The 20,941-nt window shown below is 34.3% G+C and overlaps 1 protein-coding gene across 1 annotated transcript in view; it reads right to left on the minus strand.

Moving 5' to 3' along the window:
- Malrd1 (MAM and LDL receptor class A domain containing 1) overlaps positions 1-20,941 on the minus strand; it is a 638,713-nt gene that overhangs the window by 552,720 nt on the left and 65,052 nt on the right. Inside the window, exons 9-11 of the mRNA XM_076872892.1 lie at positions 16,858-16,950; positions 14,944-15,151; positions 4,167-4,313 (exon numbers count right to left, since the gene is read on the minus strand). Of these exons, the coding sequence (XP_076729007.1) occupies positions 4,167-4,313; positions 14,944-15,151; positions 16,858-16,950 (448 nt within the window). The remainder of the gene's footprint in view (positions 1-4,166; positions 4,314-14,943; positions 15,152-16,857; positions 16,951-20,941) is intronic.

The raw sequence follows: 20,941 nt of genomic DNA on the forward strand, positions 1-20,941 counted from the left end.
AGATTAATAGAGACCATGGAATAGTGATCTCAAAGAAGGGGAAGCAAATGTGCCAAGACATATATTTGCAAAGAGTTTCCCAGATGACTCTCTAGATGAGCTTCCAGGGAAGCTCATGCTATCAAGGGAGGGGGACTCAAGAGAAGTGTGTGGTCTCTCTGAGTTGAAAAGATAAGGTTGGTGCAGTGGGGAGACCCTAGGAGCTGGACTTCTTACCAGAGTGCCGTTGTCCCTTTCAGGTTCTGGAACTCTCTCATTTCACAGCTGCAAACAGAGAAAGCTCCAATATCTGCAGAAATCCCCCCAATCAACACCTGAATATGGACCAGTGCTTGGATGAGAGAAAACTACCTGAGGCTGGGGGAAAAACTACATTTGAAAGGAGCAGGTGGAGCATTAACAAAGCATCACTCAGGGCCAGAAACAGTAGGATTCCCACACCAACTGGAGTGAAAAAATTATGCATGGGTATTGGATAGAGTGCTCAAGCCAAATGAATAAGTATGTCCAGACAAAAACACATACATGAAATCTATAGTGTTTTTACTCATCTTCACCTACACTTGGAACAATCCAAATGCCCTTCCACTGGGAAGTGGATAAATGAACTCTGGTCCATCCACACAACAGTGATTCTACTCAAAGGTAGAAGGGAAGAAACAATCACTGTAATCAACAAACTCAAGCCAATTATACTAACTAAAAGAAGCCAGATTCAGGAGGCTATATACCATATGGTCCATTTACACACCCTTCAGGAACAAGCAATCCATCAGGGATAGAAATCTCATCAGCCAGTATCAGTGACTAGGTATGGAGAGGTTTTGACCACAAAGTGACACAAGAATTCGATGCCATGAAACTGTGTTGATTCTTATGATGGTTACAATTATGATGGTTACAATTTTAACTATATTTGTTAAAACTCAGTGAACTGTATATAAAAAAGGTTGAATTTCACTATACTAAATTATTCTTTAACATATAAAATGAAAAAAGATAATACTTGATGATTTGGAGGAAATGCCAGGAGTTATATTTACAAACAAGATTTAGGGACACTATTGATAATACTTCAAATTTTTGTAAAACAATCACAAAAATACTTGTGATTTGAAACATGTACATATATACTGAGAATAAATCTGTGTATGATTACATGGGCATACATAGAAGTAGGAGAGAATTACATGAGTTGCCTATTTGGATGTTTAACAAGGTAGCCAGAAATGGGAAACATAAAAGTCAAGCAAAGAGGAAAGAAAAATGAAGACTTCATAACAACCACAACAATAAAACCACACACAGACACATCAACCCATTCAGGTTCTGTGTAAAATTTACATTGAAGGTGTATGAAAGACAGAAAATACTAAAGATTAGTTTTAAATGCTGTAACCCATAAACTCACAGCTCCAAGAATCAAACAGATGAGAGTTCCATTCCTTAGATATGGGAACTATCAAAACTCTACTGAATTCCCCTGAAAATTTCCATTTCACTTCTTCCTTTCTCATTGTGGACCTAATTTGTTTTCTTTCTCATCTGGGATTTAAAACCACAACTGATTACTGATTTTCTTCAGGTTTGATAATGACAATCATGGGTAAAGAGGTGTTGGGGCTATGATTTAGATTACCTATATATGATATACATTATATGGGTGTGTGTATTGTATGCATATACTCAGACATGGTGGCACTCATCTGTCATCCCAGTGGCCTAGGCACCTGAGGCAGAAGGATTCCAAGTTTAAAGCCAGCCTCAGCAACTTAGTGAGGCCCTACGCAGCTCAGCGAGACCTTGTTTCAAAATAAAAAAATAAGAAGGAACTAGGGGTGTAGATAACTGGTTAAGAACCCTTGGGGTTGATCCCCAGTACTAAAAATAAACAGATTATATATATATATATATTTCAGATTTATTTTATAGATAGTGCTGTTTCCAGAGAGATCAGACTATTTTTCTTTTCTGTTTTGCAAATATATATATTATATATATAATATATGTATTATATATGTATAATATGTATATTTATTATATATGATTTTTTGCTGGGCCCTTTCTAAAATGAGAAAGACTGCAATTTGTCCTTTTTACTTTAAATGATAACAGCTCCTCCCAATTTTATCAATTACATGAACTTTCAATATTATTTGTATCACAAGAAAAGATGACTAGGCTTTTCAATATTTAATACAGGAGCTGCATTAAATCTTTCTTTAGCACAATTCATAAATAATTAGATGGCAAGCGTCTGAAGGTGAATTATAAATGTTTTCTAATTGTCATACTTAGTGAGATTCCTAGTATTCCTACTGAAATGTACAAAATCTATTCATTTTATTGCACTTTGACTATGTGAAAAATCTTAATAAGTAAGAGTTCCTCTAATTCTCATAATTCTACGTGGAAGTATTTGTATTTTTCTTTATTTTCTAGCTAACAAAAGCAAAGCCCTTAGTGCAGTATTGAGGCCGTGACTTAACCCTGCGCAACCATGCTCTCTTCATGACCCTGTAAGGATAAAGGTCCCACCAGACCATGTTAGTATAGATTCCCACTTCTTTTTGGGAATCGCTGCCTCTGCTCAGGCCTTCATTATCTCACTGATAGTTCTTCACCACATCCAAGTCTTTCCTACCCTCTCTTTTTTACTCTCCTCTGTTTTGAGAATAAATGCGATTAGTCACATGCTTTAATCTGAGGAATCAGGTTTCTATTATCCTGCAGGCAAAGTTCCAATTCCTAGGTACTCTTCAGTTTCATGATTTTTATACTCCATGTCCAATCTTATGCATCTCTCAACCAAAAGTGCTTACCTCTCTCCCGACCACTTTCAATGTATTTCCTCTAATTAGACAATGTTCCCTGCCATCTCCTCTTAATTCCTTTCACCTGCCTTCCTGGCTGCTTTACATATCCCATCAGTGCTCAGTTCAGGACTCATCTCCCTCAGTAAGCATCTCAAATCCATTTGAATCCCTCTCCATGCCCTGTAAAGCATTTACCATACCATAGGGTAAGTCCTTACTCATCTGCTTCAGCTACAGTGGCTTCCACACTCAGGTCTAGTCTGCTGTATACTCAATGATGAGTTTGAACAAACAAAAAAACATCATATGAGCTAATGTGCCACATAATTCCAATTATTGATATTCCCCTTCCTTTTAAACTTTAAGCTTAAAACATTCTGCCACAAAATCTTATAGAAAAAATGAGACTGGCACAAGAAGCAACAATTAATAATATACTATTAAACAATGAACTGTGTGTATAGTTGTAACCAATGGATGATTGATTTCCCTCCCTAATTTTTCACAACAATCCACAACCCCAATATCCAATGACTAAAATTAAAATAGGGCCCAAAATTATTTTTGGCTTATTTATTTGAAAATTTCAAAAGAGAAACAAGTATGATAATGCTCACTGAGCTTGCAGTAGAATCTGTGGTACAGTTCTGTGATTATAAAGTTAAAATGACACTACAATATATAAGCAATAGTGTCTGATGCCATATAAAAGTAAACAAAGGGAAAAAAGAAAAAAGTCCTTTTCTGGAGTTTCACAAACCACTTTTGGAATGCTATATGTAGTTATAGCTCTTCAATTTCCAGAGGAAATGTAAAAATTATAATGTTGGTTCAAAATATATATGAGGGAGAAGTTCAATTGTTTGTTATAAAGAAGTCTCAAGTGTGATTAAATTGCATTCAAATATTTTCAGATTTATTTTATAGATAGTGCTAAATCTCTGCTCTCTTTTCCCAGAGAGAAGATTAGACTATTTTTTTTTCTGTTTTGCAAAAAAAATAAATAAAATAAAAAATAAAAAATGGATGGCTCAAAAAAGGGAAAGCAAGTCTACTGAACAGGATTTCTGAGAAAAAGAAGGAATTATCAGAAAAACTTTTCTCCCTTTTTAAACCTTCAATCCAACCTGTTAAGAAAACAAAACAAAACAAAAAATGTTCGTTATTGAAACAATGTTCCTTCTTAGAAACTCCATGAACCACAATATTAAGTTAAGCAGGAGGGTTCAAGACAAGACAAACCAGAATCACATTTATATAGTCGGTAGAGAGAAATGAAAATGCACAGTATCATTATTCTGCAACATGAAAGAACAAAAATTAATTTTTCAAAAGAGAAAGATGTCCTACCATGATTTGTGTTTGCTATGTGATTGGCTTTTGGAAAATGGTGCTCTCCACTGCTCAATTCCTTCACCACCTCCCAGTGGGAGTCTTCTGTGAGAAATGGCTCCCAGCCACAGAAACCAGACTCAAAGTTACAGGTGAGATGATTCACTGTTAAGGATGGAAACGAAAACAGGTGAGCAGAAATGAAGTCAGGTCGGGCAGTGGAACAAGGACACGAACAGGTAAACTTCGGAGGGTGGTATATATAATCATTCCACTTTGTAGTAATTGTTTCTGATGATCAGAATAGCTTTCCTTTCCCCAATCTCCCACATTTCACGTGTTCTGTGTGAAGCATGGCTCTTCTATATGCTTCTATTGACAGGTCTGGCACATTTCATCCTAATTGGCCGTGTCCATTGTATTTAAGGATGCCCGGTGAAACTCTAGAGCTTTTCATGGAGTTACTAATTCACCTGCCAAGTATAAATCTCCCGAGATGGTAGTTTAAAAAAATCCATTTGAAAGAGGGGAATTAAAATTAATCCTGGACACCTGAAGAACTTAAATTCGGCATCTCAGTTATTTGCTTTATTATTCCATTTCAACACGTTTTCCAAATTAAATGCCTTGCCATTTTGGAATTGCAGGTAAATTAGATATTCTGAACTTTGTTTTTCTTCTCTTAATATGAGTTGGGCAATACTTAAATCACTACATGTATCCTTAAAGAACTAGTTCTAGGGAAAGTCAGGATTTAGGGTATGCGTCATAGACATCTTTGCCAGCTTTAACACCAAATTTGTGAGGAAAACAGCAGATTTCAAAGCACTTGGCAATCAACTAGAAATTCCAACAATTCAATGTTTCTGAGAAATTAGCTGTGATTGCTTAAATTTCCTTTCCATAGAATAAGAATGATAGTAATAGCCTATCTTAGATATTGGTTTGGGGGCTAAAATAATACTATTAATTTAAAAAATTATTTCTGAAATTTCCCTTTTATTACACAGAGGTTGTAACAGTGGGGAAAGGAGAAGTAACATAATTATTTGTTAGAAAACAACAAAGTTTTCACAAGCTTCCAAAAATCATATTGCCATCATTTTAAATAACAATAGAATTTGCCACTAAGCTTTAAACATGTGTCAGGAATTTGACACATATTAACTATACATTTACCATGTGTGGAAAATACTATTATCCCCAAAAGAGAAAAATGGAACTCAGAATCCCAAGCAACCGGCCTGTGGTAAATTTCAGTAACTGGCACACCTAGACCTTGGACCTGAGAGCCTCTGACAACAAAGCTTAAACTATGAAGCAACCCTAAACCCAGGCCTCCTAATTAAAAAGACTCATCACCATGTGCTTACTACTGACTGTTTTCAATCATGGGCCCCATTTGGCTGACATATTGAATAAGCTCATCACATCTTAATACTCAAGGATCGTCGAATCTCTGTAAACCAGAGTGCCTGGTTTCAGTCGCCAGGTATATTTTGTCACTAACTTATCAACTATAGATCTATAGAATCACAGAAATCAGAAACACAAACATAAGAACCAGTACCTTAGAGAAGCACCGACTGAGGCACCAGCGTGGCTGCCTGGGGTGGTAGCAAAGGGAAGGGGCAGCACAAGGAAAGAACATGGGGTGGGGAGTACTTTGAAGAAGAACTAACCCCAGTCTTTCTCAAATTATTTCATGAAATTGAAATGAACACTCCCAAGTATTTCCTATGAAGCCAGTATAACCCTGATAACAAAACCAGACAAAGCCAAGTAGGAAAGAAAACGACAGACAGATCTCTCTAATGAACATAGATTCAAAATCCTTAATACAATATTAGCAAACCACATTCAAAAATATATTGAAAAGATAATACATCATGACCAAGTGAGATTCATCTCAAGGATGCAAGGCTGTTTAACATACACAAATCGATAAATGTATTTCACCACAGAAATAGAATTAAGAACAAGAATCACATGATCATCTTAATAGAGGCAGAAAAAGTCTTTGATAAAATAAACATTCATGTTGAAAACACTGGAGAAACTAGGGATAGTAGAAATTTATGTCAAGATTATAGAGGCTATATATGGCAAACCTAAAGACAACATCATACTGAATGGAGAAAAACTAAAAACCTTTCCTCTAAAATCAGTAAAAAGTTAAGGATGTACACTCTCACTACTTCTATTCAATATAGTTCTCAAAACTCTAGCCAGAGTTATCAGGCAAGAGAAGGAAATTAAAGACATGTAGGAAAAGACAAACAGGAAAAGAAGAAGTCAAAGTATCACTATTTGCTGATGACCTGATACTATATCTAGAAGACCCAAAATATTTCACTAGAAGACTCCTAAAACTGAAAAATGAGTTTATCAAAGTAGCAAGATATAAGATTAATACTCATAAATCAGTAATTTTTCTGTGCTCCAACAGCATTTCAACTGAGAAAGAAATCCAGAAAACCATCCCTTTCACAATATCCTAAAAATACATACATACATACATACATACATACCTGAGAATTAATCTAACCAAGGAAGTGAAATATCTCTACAATGAAAACTATTCAACACTGAAAAGGAAATTGAAGAAGACCTTTGAGGAGAGAAAGACATCCCACGTTCTTGGATAGGCAGAATATTGTCAAAATGGGCCTACTATCAGAAGTAATTTATAGATCCCATGCAATCCCCATCAAAATACCAATGACATTCTTCACAGAACTAGAAAATAAGTTTGTAAAATCATTTGGAAGAATAAGAGACCCAGAATAGCCAAAGGAATTCTGAATAAGAAAATAATGCAGGAGGCATCATAATACCTGATCTCAACTTATACTGCAGAGCTATGGTAGCAAAAACAGCACAGTGTTGGCATCAAAGTAGACCTGAAGACCACTGGAATAGAAGAGAAGACACGGAGAAAAACCCACCTACTTACAGCCAAAAATATACTTACTTACTTAGACTTACTTACACAGGTGCCAAAAATATATGTTTGCGAAAAGATAGCCTTTTTAACAAATGGTGCTGGGAAAACTGGGTATCTATATGTAGTAGAATAAAATTAGATCCCTGTCTTTAACCCGACCCAAAAGTCAAATCAAATTGAATCAAAGACTTAGGATTTAGAGCAGAAACCTTGCAAATACTAAAAGAAAACATAGGGTCAACACTTTATCATGTAGGTATACGCACTGACTTCCTCAACAAGACCCTTAATGCTCAAGAAAAAAAAAAAAAAAGAATCAGTATGTGGAATGCTGTAAAATTGAAAAGATTCTACACAGTAAAGGAGATGATCAAGATAATGAAGATCATCTTGATCTATGGAATGGGGGAAAAATCTTTGCTAGTTACTCTTAGCAATATATACTTAATACAAATTATTTATATAAAGAACAAAAAACTGAATTCCACAAAAAATCAAAAAATGTACAAAAAAAAAAACTAAACAAAACAAAGCAGGGTGGAGATGCCTCCAAAAAAAAGAAAAAAGAAAAAGAAAGAAAAACCTAGGACTAGAATCACTATATGACCCACTTATCCCACTCCTTGGTATTTATCCAAAAGAACTAAAATCTGCATACTAAAGCAAAACAGCCACTACAATGTTTACAGCAGCACAATTCACAATGACCAAATTATGAAATCAACCCAAATGCCTACCAATAGATGAATGGATCAAGCAAATGTGGTATATATGCACATATAATGGATATATAACAAAAAATTTATTTGTCCTTGTAAGCAAATATTATTTTCAGCCATAAAGAAGAATGAAATAATGGCATTTGCCATAAATAAATGGAAATGGAAATAAATCATGCTAAATGAAATAAGCCAGACTCAGAAAATCAAGGGTCAAGCGTTTTCTCTCACATGCGGAAGTTAAAGCAAAATAAGGTAAAGAAGGCAGTGGGGAAGGGATTGAATGTCATAAGATACAGGGAAAATCCATCAAGTAGAAGTAGGAGAACAAGAAGAGGCAGTAAAGAAGGGAAAGAGAAAAAATACGAAATGAACCGAAGATATTCATATTATATACATATACAAATGTACTAAAGGGAATATTTCCTTTAATCCTATGTAGAAACTACCAATTAAAAATAAATACATAAAGGAGTGAAAGAAAGATCAGTAGAGGAGGGAGAAGCGGGGAGGAAATGGGGAAGGAAAGGGGAGAAGTAAGGAAGATTCAAATCAAATTCTTTGTATAATTTTGTCAAAAGGAACCCAAATACTATTTATAATTATAACACTCCAACAGAAAACAATCCAAGAGCCAAGGTTTGCTAGGAGCTTACCAAGAGGCAAAGTAGGATCCTTCCCTAGAAATACTAAAGGGACCATGGCCTTGCAACATCATGATTTCTATCCCCCAAAATGAGAAAAAAAAAATTATCTTGCTGTAAGCCACCCAGATTGTGGTGTTTCATTAGGGCAGCTCTGAGAAAGTAGTACAGAGAGCCTCAGTCCTATTTTTAAAATGAGTTTCTTTGTAATCTGTTTTGTGAAAGCTGGTGAACACCAGTCAGTGCCTAGGAAAGTTTGTTGTGCCAGACAGTAAGATAAATAAGGCAATAACATAGGAAATGGAGAGGAGACAGTGGCCATTCCCATGTCTCCAATCTTGAGGCAAAAGCCAGGGTAGAGCAACCTTGGTTGTAAAGTAAAAGAATGTACTCAAAAACCAAACAAAACAAAACAAAAAACTCAAGTGCAGTGCACAAATGATAATACCACCTCAAAAGACTCTGCATGTCAATGAAATGTTTAGACTTCAAAGACTAACTTTTCAAACAGTCATATAATGGATATATAACAAAAAATTTATTTGTCCTTGTAAGCAAATATTATTTTCTACTCTGCATTTCCACCCCCATATAAATACAATTAAGTTGACTGTCTTATAATTATGGAAAGGTGTTGGACATTACCAAATGGTGCACCAATATGGTGAGAAAGTGAAATTCACATCTACTTAACTGGAAACCTATTGCTCCTGAATATGTTTTTCTTTTCTCGGTTCCGGCTACTGTGTTCACAAGATACCACTGTTGATAAAAGTTACACCTCAAAGGAAAGCGTGTTCTGTTTATTGACCCAGTCAAAAGCACCTGTAATCTAGCTGTGACTGTCTCCTTGGACATTAAAAGAGTTTTCTGGTGAGTTTTCTGGTCCTCTGTGAGCTTTGCCAATGTCTAGGCTACTTCACAGTTCTAAGTGTGTCGGTACACTTTAGCACTATTCAAGTTTCAAAATGTTCACCTGACTTCCAAAACATACCTAAAAGTTTCACTTTCTTAGCTGTGGACTTAGCCAAGGAATTCTTCCACTGATTCTCCAGGGCACACCTAATTTTTAGAGACATCTTTCCCTAAAGTAGAAATATTCCAAGGGTAAGATGATCACATGTCTGGCTTGAGCCAAGATTACCCATTTCTTCTTCTTGTCCTAGCCTAATAATTAATAACTCTTCTGTATTCTTTCACTTTCCCTGCTTGGGTATCGAGGCAATAAGTTATATAAGAAACAAGTCCACACAAACAATTATCTTCACTGCAGGTGGCTGCTGAAGTAGACATTCTGATTCCTCATTAAGACACTGGTGTGAAAAGCATTAGGACCAAAGAGTGTGAAAATGGAAGGGTCCCCTGACTGATGCATCACCCAACCTCCAGGCACGCTCTCCACAACTGAGTCCTGTCACTCAGTCGCACAGATGTAAAGAAGCTTTCAAGATGAAGATAATTTTGAAAGAATAGATCTTGAAATTTTGACTTTAGGACAAAAGTTCAAACCATTTCTTTTATTAACTATATGTTTTATAGATTAAAATGTCAATCATGCCTTCCATACAACACTAAACATGGCTGTCCTTTGAAAACCAAAATTAATTTTTAAAATCCATCTTCATAAAGATTTGTGACAACAATGTGGTGCAATCACCTCTGTGAAAGTCTAGGTGAATTGCTCAGCTATTTTTACCTCTGACATTTGTTCCAGTACACTTAAAAGGAATTTTTTTAAAAATCTAAATATTCCTGAACTTAACTGTACCATAAAATATAAGTTGAATCCCAGTCCCCTAAAGTTGAGGTTCTCCCGTTAATAATATTTCCCCTACATAATTCAAAAAGTTTAAGGTGAAGTAATAAGTACCTGAAGAAAGCCAGGGGAATCAAATGCATACTAGCAACTATTAAATGCCTATCATGCTAAGTGCATTGAATATTAAATATTTGTAATATATAAAACCTATTATCTGTTATAAATAGATTGCATTAATTGTAAACAGGCATTTTGATTATTTTGTTGCTTTTCTTTTAAATTTCTGTGATCATAGAGTATACTTCACTATCTCTAAACAGAGCTTGAGATATGACACTATTCCCAATTTCAGAAAAATTTCTCTCAGACTTCATAAGTTAGAGCAACGTTTTCAGATTCAGAGAGAGCTCTCTCTTACATATTTAACCATGGTAGCATATGGGCACAAGAAAAAGAATTTCATTGTGGCAGCTGAGAAAAATTTCAGATCATAAAATATAAAGTATTTAAGACACCTCCAGTTCGGTTCTCTATGATAAACGAATGAGGAACATCTCATTTGGTGAACATGTATTAGATTTTAATAAATATACCTAGAAATGTTTTGTTAATATTTATTGAAAACTCACAAGGGTCATTGATACACTAAACTATATAGATGAATACAGTCTTTTCCTTCTCCTCAGGAAATATTTTAGTATTTAACAATTAGTTTTCCTAAATGTGAAAGATTTCTAGTGATAATATTATAGTAAAAATCAAATGCATTGCATGGTGCCCTGGGTTTGCATTTCTTTTACCTGAATATTATGCCAATTTCCTTTGTGAAGATTTATAATTCATACTAGCTTTTAAATTATCTGAAAGTTCTACCTTAAAAAAATAAAAATTTCCCAAGTCATTTTGGCGTCAACACAGATCATTAAATATTAAATTCCATCTTTTGGTGGATCATGGTAGATAAGAATTTATATATAATCTTTTCCATGTATCATCATTGAAAATTAGTGTTTTATATATACATATGTACATATGTGTATGTGTGTGTGTATGAGAAAATTTTGCTTTTTAAATAATTTAAAGTGCCAAGTTCTGGAGCATTAAATATGTTCCCCTGGCTGAGAAACCATCTCCACCATCCACCTCTAGAACTCTCATCTCCTCAAACTGGAACTCCACACCCATTTAACCCCAACTCCAGTACTCCTTTCCCTCAGCTCAACAACCACCATCCTACCTCCTGTCTCTGTGAAGCTTTCTAGTTTAGGTTTCTCATAAAAAGGGGATCATACCCTATTTTCCCTTCTGTGTCTGAGTTAGTTCACTTAGCATAACATATTCAAGGTTCATCGATGTTGTACTATGTGTTTGAAAATTAGATCTAGTTCATGTGTGAATTTTTTATCTGCTGTAGACCTTAAATTTGTTTGGCACATGCTATATTTTAATTATTCTGATAGAAATGTTTTTAAACATGACATATATTTTATTTTCTCAAGCTCGTTGATGTATAATTGTCAGACTGTATATTTTTAGGATATACATTATGTGAATATATATGTGTGTATGCATAGTGAACTATTTACCATAATCAAGTTAGCTAACACATCCATCACCTTCCACAGGTGCCATCTGAGTGTGTATGTGTGCATACAATACACACATGTGGTGACAATACTAAGATCCGTTCTCTGAGCAAATGTCAAGTTTACAAGAGTATCATTAACTATACCACCGTTCTGAACATCAGATCTGCAGAACTTATTATCCCTGTTCCTGAAAGTTAGTACTTTTGACCAATATCTCCCTGTTTCCCCAATTCTTAGCAACAACTGTTGGACTTTGTTTCTGAGTTTGATTTTTTTTGAGATGCATATATAAATACTATCATCTGTTTTTATCTTCCTCTGCCTCATTTCACTTAACATCCTCCAGATTCATCCTTGTTGTTGCACGTAGTAGGATTTCCTTCTCTTTATTAATGAATAAATGAATAAAATTCTTATATAGCTCACTTTTTGATTCATAGTCTTCCATCAACAGGTTGAAGTTGTTTCCATGTCTTGACTAGGGTGAGTGAGGTTGCAGTGAACATGGGATGCAGATATATTTGAATCTTCACTGTCTTCATTTTATGCAGGATCCTGCTAATAAACGCTAGAAATCTATTGTTTGGTATTACAGTGAGGCTCTTGGGGACTGGTGAAGTCATGAGTTTAGGCTTCTGTCTTGAGAGCCTTTGGACTAGTTTGCCTTCAGTTTTTATGTGAATGTTTTTATATGCCATCTGTTTCTTCCCTCAACTGTCCTAATTTTCAAAGCCTCTTTGGCACAGTGGTTCTCAAAGTTTAACATCCAAATGCATCACCTGGGACACCATTACAATGCAGACTTTCAATCTAGAGGGTTGTGTTAAAGCCTGAGGTTCTGTCTTTTTGAACCAGTTCCCAGATGCTGCTGCTGCTGCTGCTGGAATCCATGTATACAGGAAAGCAGCAAAACACCAGCAAACCCCGCCACCCTTCCAGTTGCCTGTTGTTGAAAAGCCACTGAGCTAGAGGCTCAGTAAGTACATTTATCAAAATAGTCCCTGAAAATAAGGACAGCTTGGGACTGAAAGACAAACTGAGTGAGTGTGTCGTTCAGGAAACGCGCATTGGCCACAGAGCACCAACTGACAATCTTCAAAAGTTTACTATTTAAGTCCCCAGCCTGGGAAAATATTCACGGAGCTCCTTAGCTCTGTATTTGAGCTATACCATCCTAGAGATTCATTTTCAGTGAAATAAAAAGAAAAACTGAAGGCTTTTTGTTTGTGCTCCAGGCACTTGGAGATTAAAAAAAAATTAGAAATGTATGTAAAATATTTTTAAATTGAAGGTTCTCATTTTGGAAGACTATATATGAATAGATATGTATATACACATTATATTAAATATATTAGTACAAAAAGTATGTATCTAGATCAATTTGAATAACTGAATTCTATATAATTTCCCCAGAGCAATAGTAATTGCACAAACATTTATATGAAATATTCATTTTGGCATCAAGATAGATACATCCACATACATTATATGTAATAAGACTCTATTTTTATGTCATATCCGCTATATCAAGTTGATCTCAACCAAGCAAACATGAGAAGTTTTTATTGGACAACTGAGAAGTAACCATTATTGGGAACACTTAAAAGACCAAGTGAAATTATGTTGAAAAACACAGCCATCTGTCCTGCATTCACTCAAGGATATAGCAGAATAGTATTAAGATCTACTGTATTTAAAAAATGCCACTTTTAGCAGTCTATGAAACTTCAATAATGCAAGAGAAGTTGGTCGCTATGGCAAAATCAAGTGCTAAAATCAACTAATACTCCAGACAGGAATTTTATTGAGAAAACCTGCAAAAGGAAGAGAACATAAAAGCATTTACTACAAGGAAAAAATAGAAGTAAAGAAGGTAAGTTTCCAAATGCATAATTGCAAAGAAATATGTAGTTTTTCAGTTGTTTCAATCAAGAAGCTGTCGAAAAAGATGAATTTCCTCAAAAGAAATGAACCAAATGGTCTCTTTAAATTTTTAAATAAAGCATAGAAAGGAATATTGCATACATTAGAGAAATAAATGCTCCTCACTTGATTATTTTTCAATGAAAGAAGAAAACTAACCTAAAAACTCCACTGAGATCACATTGGTCAAGAGCTTATTTGGCTTAATAAGTGAGGTGTTTGAAGAATAAATTGAATTGCTGGTTACAGTCAGGCCAGAAGGATTTTTCCCTTGTTTTCCCATCATCTCCTCCCAATGTCCCTCTTCATTGCTCTTAATGAAATCCTTACTCCCCCACCAGAAGTGTGCAGTACAAAGATCTTTTCATTATAAAGGTGACACTTATCTTACTGCAATATTTCTTCCTGATCAACAAACTATCTCACTAAAATAAGGTGCTGCAGCAAAATAAATGTCAAAATTTTAATATTTTTTTGGAAAAAAAAACACCCTTATTTGTGGTCTAGAAAATAGATTCATTTCATTGGAATTCATGGTTGCTAAAAAGACACAAGAATCTGAGTTGCTAAGTTACCTCATATGAGAACCTTCATGTGGGTTGTAAATTAAATTTCATTTTATTTGAAATATGACTGGGTTTGAATAGTAATGGGATCTCTCATTATCCTTCCTATCAAAAGATTCTTCATAAGAGGCCTGAAAGGAAGGTGTTGGTCTAATTTTGCCCTCATGACTGCCAATGGTGGCCGAAGTGATTTCTACAGTCACAGTGGCTGCCCTGAAGGCAGTGGTAGCCCTTCTCTTTATTCTCCCTCTCTTCTGCATCCAAGAGGTTCAGAAAGTAAGAAAGAAAACATTTAACAAAGGCTAGCAACCCATAATCTGTGTCTCTAAAGGGAAAGTACAAAGACAGTCCCTCTCACATCCATCTTTTTCTTTAACCAAAGTACACATGCAAGTACACATTACAATGACACAACATTAATTGTATCTATTTATTTTTTAAACAAGTCGAAAGATTCTGCACCTTAGTAACAAGCACCAAAACATGAACATAAGACCACCAAAGGAATACTGCTAATAGTTTTAAAGTGAAATTGCACATCATCTTATGTCATAGAAATTGACTTTACCTTGATTGAAACAAAGGCTATTTGAAACGCAACAGTTGTGAAATAAAGCTGGTCAACCAGTAAACTATTAGTTGACTTACAGCAAGTTGTTGGGTCTTCATCAGTCCCATCAGGGCAGTCCTGTCTAGAGTCACAGACTGAATCTTGGGCAATGCACTGGCCACTGGCACAGGTGAATTCCTCTGCAGAACAAAGCTTTCTGGAGAGGGTCTCTCCACAGGAATAGACCCACAGCTGGTCAAGCCCAAGAAAACTTCTCCGGCTCAAAAGAGCACCTTCAAAAACTATCTGCAAAGGAAAATGATCAATTTATGAATTTGTAATCTTTTTTTTAAAAAACTAAAAAGGGATAACAAAGATGACATAGTAATTGAGAAAAGAACCTGTTTAAAGAACAACCAAATGCAAATGATAACAAGGTTCCAATTTGATAAATTTAACCAATACTCTTAAGACTGATGGGCATATTTGCCCTACTAAGGCCTCTGAAAAGGATCAGATAAATTTGGCATCTCATTTAACCATCTAAATATTCTTGACTTGCAAATTTGTTACTTGGGAACCATCTTTACAGATCTCTCTTTCATTTCATTTTCAAGGAAAATAAAAGCACTGTCATTACCTGTACACAAAGAGTTATAACTGTTTTTTAATTACTAAAATTAGTATCTAAATGCATGAAGAGAAATGTTAAGAAAACGGAAAGGGATGCAATATAAAAAAGACAATTTTAAAGAATATAAAAATCAATCTTGCAGAAAAAAACATGAGGGATATATATTTAAGAATTATTTTAGATTGATTTACTTTGAAAACATATTTATTTAGAAGATAATGTTGCATATCAATAATGTTTAATCATAAGAAAAGTTTGTATAGTGTCAAGTTTTTGTATGGTATATCATTTATATATTATAATATATGCACATAGATAATATATGTATTATTTATTTATTATTGGGTTGACAGCTGGGCATTATCACAGTAGCAAGAGATCAGATAAGCACAAGTAATAAAATTTGTGTTTTCAAAACTTGCTGAGATTAAATGTAGGTCTCAAAATCTGCCATTATTGAAAAGCACATTTCATATGCACTCAGAAACCTATAATAACTCCCCAATTTATTTTCCTTACATTTTACTTTCTTTTACTTTAAGTCAAATTATAAGAAAAACTTTAATCTTCAGTTTGTGGAAAAGAAATGAAACTCATTGAGTCCCTCTTCCAGAAATTATAAAGATGAAGTATCAGATTATAAAAATGTAAATGGTATCAAAACATTAACTTAATAGAAAAGGACATGAACCTCAAGTTGAAGATGACCACAAATATGCTATGATTCAGAAATTCCAACTTCACATATGGGATTCTAAAAGTCTACATAGTAAAAATATCAGTATTTTGGGGATTCATCCCTTTAACAACATAGGAAATATATGAATGTACTACTACTATAAGAAGTGAAACTGGTTTATTAAGCTATACAGTCTCATTATTTTATACTCAACTCCATCACAAATTAACTGTTCAAGGGACTATTCACCAGTCTCTCATGCAGCACATGTATACTACAAATATATCTTGGTAAAGACAGTCATCCATACATTATAACCCTATGAGCTAATATAGTCAATACATGTGCATATAACTCCACTGATTTTTACTACCACTTGACTATTTATCTGTTTCAGAATACAAGATGCTTTTCTGGGTGCAATGCATGGAGCTGGGGGCAGGAGGTAGGGAAATTCACAGAGAATGAGCAAGCTTTGATCAAGAATAGATGCACCCTTACTTCCTCTTCTCAAGGGAAATTTTACCTGCTAAGGGCCAGGTACAATGAAAAGAAGTATGAAATTACTGTCCCCAAATATACAAGTCTACATTTCTAATTTAAATACTAATTTAAATTTAGCAATGGATGATAAACTCATTACTGTAAAGATAAAAGTTAAACTTATGATAAAAATTTTTTGTTTATTTCCTATGATACCTTAAATGTCTTCAGACCTTCCGGTATTAACACATCTACTTTCACCCATTTGCTGTGAGTTGATGTATTGGACATCCAAAATATTTCTTCTTCCTTTCATTTGAAGAAAAATACATTAGTCACTTCCCAAATTCTAGCTTCACATTCATGTAATGAGCTCTCTTAATTGCATTTTAGTTAAGTACTAGGAAATCTAAAATATTGACGGTAAGAAGGAATAAGTGGAATAACATTTAAAAAAAACAGAAATTAATGTATGAATATATAGTAAAGCTGCTTTTTTTCATTCAAGAGTATTAACACAGAAAAAAATTCAAATAAAATGTCAAGAGAAATAAAGTAATGCACTTCAAAAATAAAATTCTAAATAGCAATTGATAATACCAGCAGTTTAAATTTTGATTTCAATGACATAATCACATGTTCCAATATTTTCATGATAGTAGAAAGGAAAGAAAGAACAGGCAAACATTTAATGTAAAGGATAATAAATAGTGTTTAGATGCATTTTTGCATCTTCTCCATTAATTTTTTTTCAAGAATTGAAGTTTCAAACAACATAATTATTTTTTGGAGATTGTGTTCCTAGGTTCACTCTTTCTGTCATTCCATCAAAGATCTTTTTACCTCTTGTAGAATATTCCATGTTGGGTACCATATAATGATCATTTTTTTAGGCTGCCAAATGTATAAAATTTTACTACATACTTTGAAGTAAGACACTCAATCAAAGTCCATAAGATGCTCCAAAATTATGCTCATAGTTTTGGTCTCTTGAGTTGATTGACCATGCTTTTATGCTCTGAAATAATTTGGCTTTTCTTCAGATTTTTAGCAAGCATTCTTAATTTGATATTTTCTTGGAAAATATAGACCACTAGGGTACATTTATTTTTTTAAATATATCAATATCGTAAAAACATGAAGAATGACACATATATATTTTAGAATGAGCTCTGAGACTGGCCTTGCTTACCTTCTAGTGTAAAATGGAAAACAATCTGGAAGATGTCATCCAGTTGTAATTCTAATAACACATGACATATTTTTTTTTCAGATTCTTGTGTTTACCTCCTTGCTCGGCTTCACTTATTTCAGTCAAATCCAAGTTTTTCTAAAAATTAATTTTTTGCTACGTAGTCCTACACGCTCTGATGTATATTCCAAAGTCTCAAGTCCTCAATATTTCATAATGTAGTTCAAGTCCACTGAAATTCACTTTATGTCATTACTCATTCATATCAACTGCTCAAACTTCCAAAGAACAGCAAAGCACAAGAGCTAGATGTATTTTCAGCTGCTGGTTTCTATGTCATATCAGGATGAACTGGTTTAAAAGTGTTGAGACATATAACCAAATACTTTTCAATGATTTCCTACATAACTTCAGTTATTTAGCATCAAGATGCTATTCCCTCCATGATGCTTTTAGCAACACTGCTTGGCAAACTGTTCAGCAGTTCCCCCAACGTTTGTTTTATGAAAATAATATAGAGCAATTCTGATATTTTACTTCACAATGCTGAGTTCCCTCTGTTCTACCTGAAAGTGAATGTGGATTTACTTTTTGATTTTTAAATGAGCAGAGTTATTTCCAAACTTGGTGTTCATGTACTAAGTTTAGGGTATATTATGAGTGAGATCCAGATATCTATCTATCTCTCTCTCTCTCTCTCTCTCTCTCTCTCTCTCTCTCTCTCTCTCTCTATTTCTCTTACCATATTCTCCTGTCTGGCAACACAAGCAATGATAAAGACAGTTTCTCCTAAATAAAGGAGGGCAGCTTTTATTTTATCTCTGTTCTTATTCTCAGACCATGTAGTTATTTTTAATAGGAGTCATTGTAAAAAAAAAAAAAGTAATTCTCAGCCTCCAAAAGCTTTTCAAGGCTTTTATAATTTTCTATTATCTTAAAATCAATCAATCTATAACAAACTTTAAGAAAGTATCTTTGCTATCCCTGAACAAGATCAATAATGCCAATTAACCTTTCAAGAAAAAAAAAAAAACGTTTATTACCACATCTTTCAGAGATATCAGCTTATTTTTCTCTCTTCTCCTGAAGAAATCAAAGCTACCAAATTCAAGGTTGTTGGTTTTTTATTTATTTGACTACATTTGATTGCATCCATGACAGAACCACATAATTTGGTAAAGATCTTCTTTCAAAGAAAACTCATTTTGGGTTTAAAAGTGTATCATGCAAGTAGGAAAAAAAAAATTCTAAGGCATTTTCTCTCCATTTTAAAACATATTCATCCTCTTTGGCAGTGTAAATGGTACCACAAACTGGTTATTCCACTATCCATGACTGATTGGTCTGGAAATTCTCCTCAAGAAAGAGGCTAGGTTATTGCTATGATTATTACTTTATAAACGATGCATAGAGAACTAATGCCAGGATAGCTAGGTAATACAAACTAGAAGTGCTGTATACTTCAGCAGACTCCCAAACAGTAAACTCTACTTAACAAAGTGCCATCACCTTTATTTCCTGCATCCCACCTTCTCCTCTGAAAATAATAAAAATGACCTTAAGCAATCTCATTATATCCATCCTGGTTCATCTGCATACACCTACACTTATTTACAGATACTCAGAGTGGAGAAGATGTAATTTTCAAAAATAGATTTTTTTTAAATGATAGCTTTGGGGTCCTTTTGAAGTATGTGATAAAACATCTACTGTGACTTAAATGTACTTTCCTACATATTTTGCATCAGTAACTGACGTGTTATGTATGTACAGGACAGCAAATAGGGCATCAGAAGATAGGATGTCTTGTACATCACTGGGTATCCAATGAGTCCACTCTGAATCAATATTCTAAGTGTATACCCTGTTGGTTCTGGTTAACACACTAGATCAGATCTGCCATTTGGATTTCTTTTCTTACTCTGTGAGGCACAAAATCTCGGTAACTCTATTCTTATATGACATGGCATCTGAAGACAATTTGTTTTCAGTCTTTTCTTGGACAGCCCCAAAGCCACCAGAAGAATAATATTGTTCATTTTTAGTAATTCATAACTCTATTACATACATATATTGAAATTTTAAATATCCATAATTGATGTTCAGATTTGATTAAAATTCTCCAAATTAGAACATATATGATTGAAATTTTGACTTAAATTTGGGGTAATAACTCATTTGGTATGTAAGTGAATATTAATTACTTGTCTTGTGAAAAGCAGTATCATAGGGTCATATATTTTTAATGCATCTTTAATTTAAACTCTACAGAATTATTCTGAAATTTTTCATCATGTCTTGGTTAAAGGACTAAATTAGAAATTATAGAAGGTTACACTTTAGATGGTATTTCACTATGCCTGTTTTACATGGCACAGATAACAATATCTGAAAGAATGTTGAGGCATGAATGTTAACATATCCAGATAAAGATTAATTTGTGGCTTTTGGGTGGATTGTTTAATTTTTCATAAAATTATTCCTTTATATGAAAATCCGTAGTGCTTCAGAAAGGGTAAGTAGATGATGTCCCCTTCTGTCCCCTCCCCACACACACATGGCCTAATTGACTGAAATGGATCCAATAGATGTATGACAATTGGTTGTCAACTACTACTTCAAAAATGTCATACAATACACAGAATGCTAGCCATTGTGTTCCAAAGCAAATGTATTGTACTATCTAATGAGACTGCTGGTTTAGGGCTGGGGTTGTGGCTCAGTGGCAGAATGCTCACCTAGCACAGGCGAGGCCCTGGGTTTGATCCTCAGCACCACATAAAAATAAATAAATAATTAAAGATATTGTGTCCCAGTACAACTAAACAATAAATATTTAAAAAGAGACTGCTGGTTTAACTTTATGCCTTAGTATCCCTGAAGATGCAGAAGAAAGAAGAACAGATATCATGGAAATGGTACAAAAAGCAGAAGAAGAGGCTAAGAGAGGCATCCCTACTGAACGTTCAAATATTTTACCAATAAGTATTTGGATATTTGAGGATTAATCATGATGACATGCCAAAATTCAGAACAAAAGAGACCAGAATAAAATGCTACTGACAGGTTGTTAGTGTCATCAGATGAGCACAGATGATGAATAAACTT

The sequence above is a fragment of the Callospermophilus lateralis genome, chromosome 13 (assembly GCF_048772815.1).
Source record: "Callospermophilus lateralis isolate mCalLat2 chromosome 13, mCalLat2.hap1, whole genome shotgun sequence".
Classification (NCBI taxonomy): Eukaryota; Metazoa; Chordata; class Mammalia; order Rodentia; family Sciuridae; genus Callospermophilus; species Callospermophilus lateralis.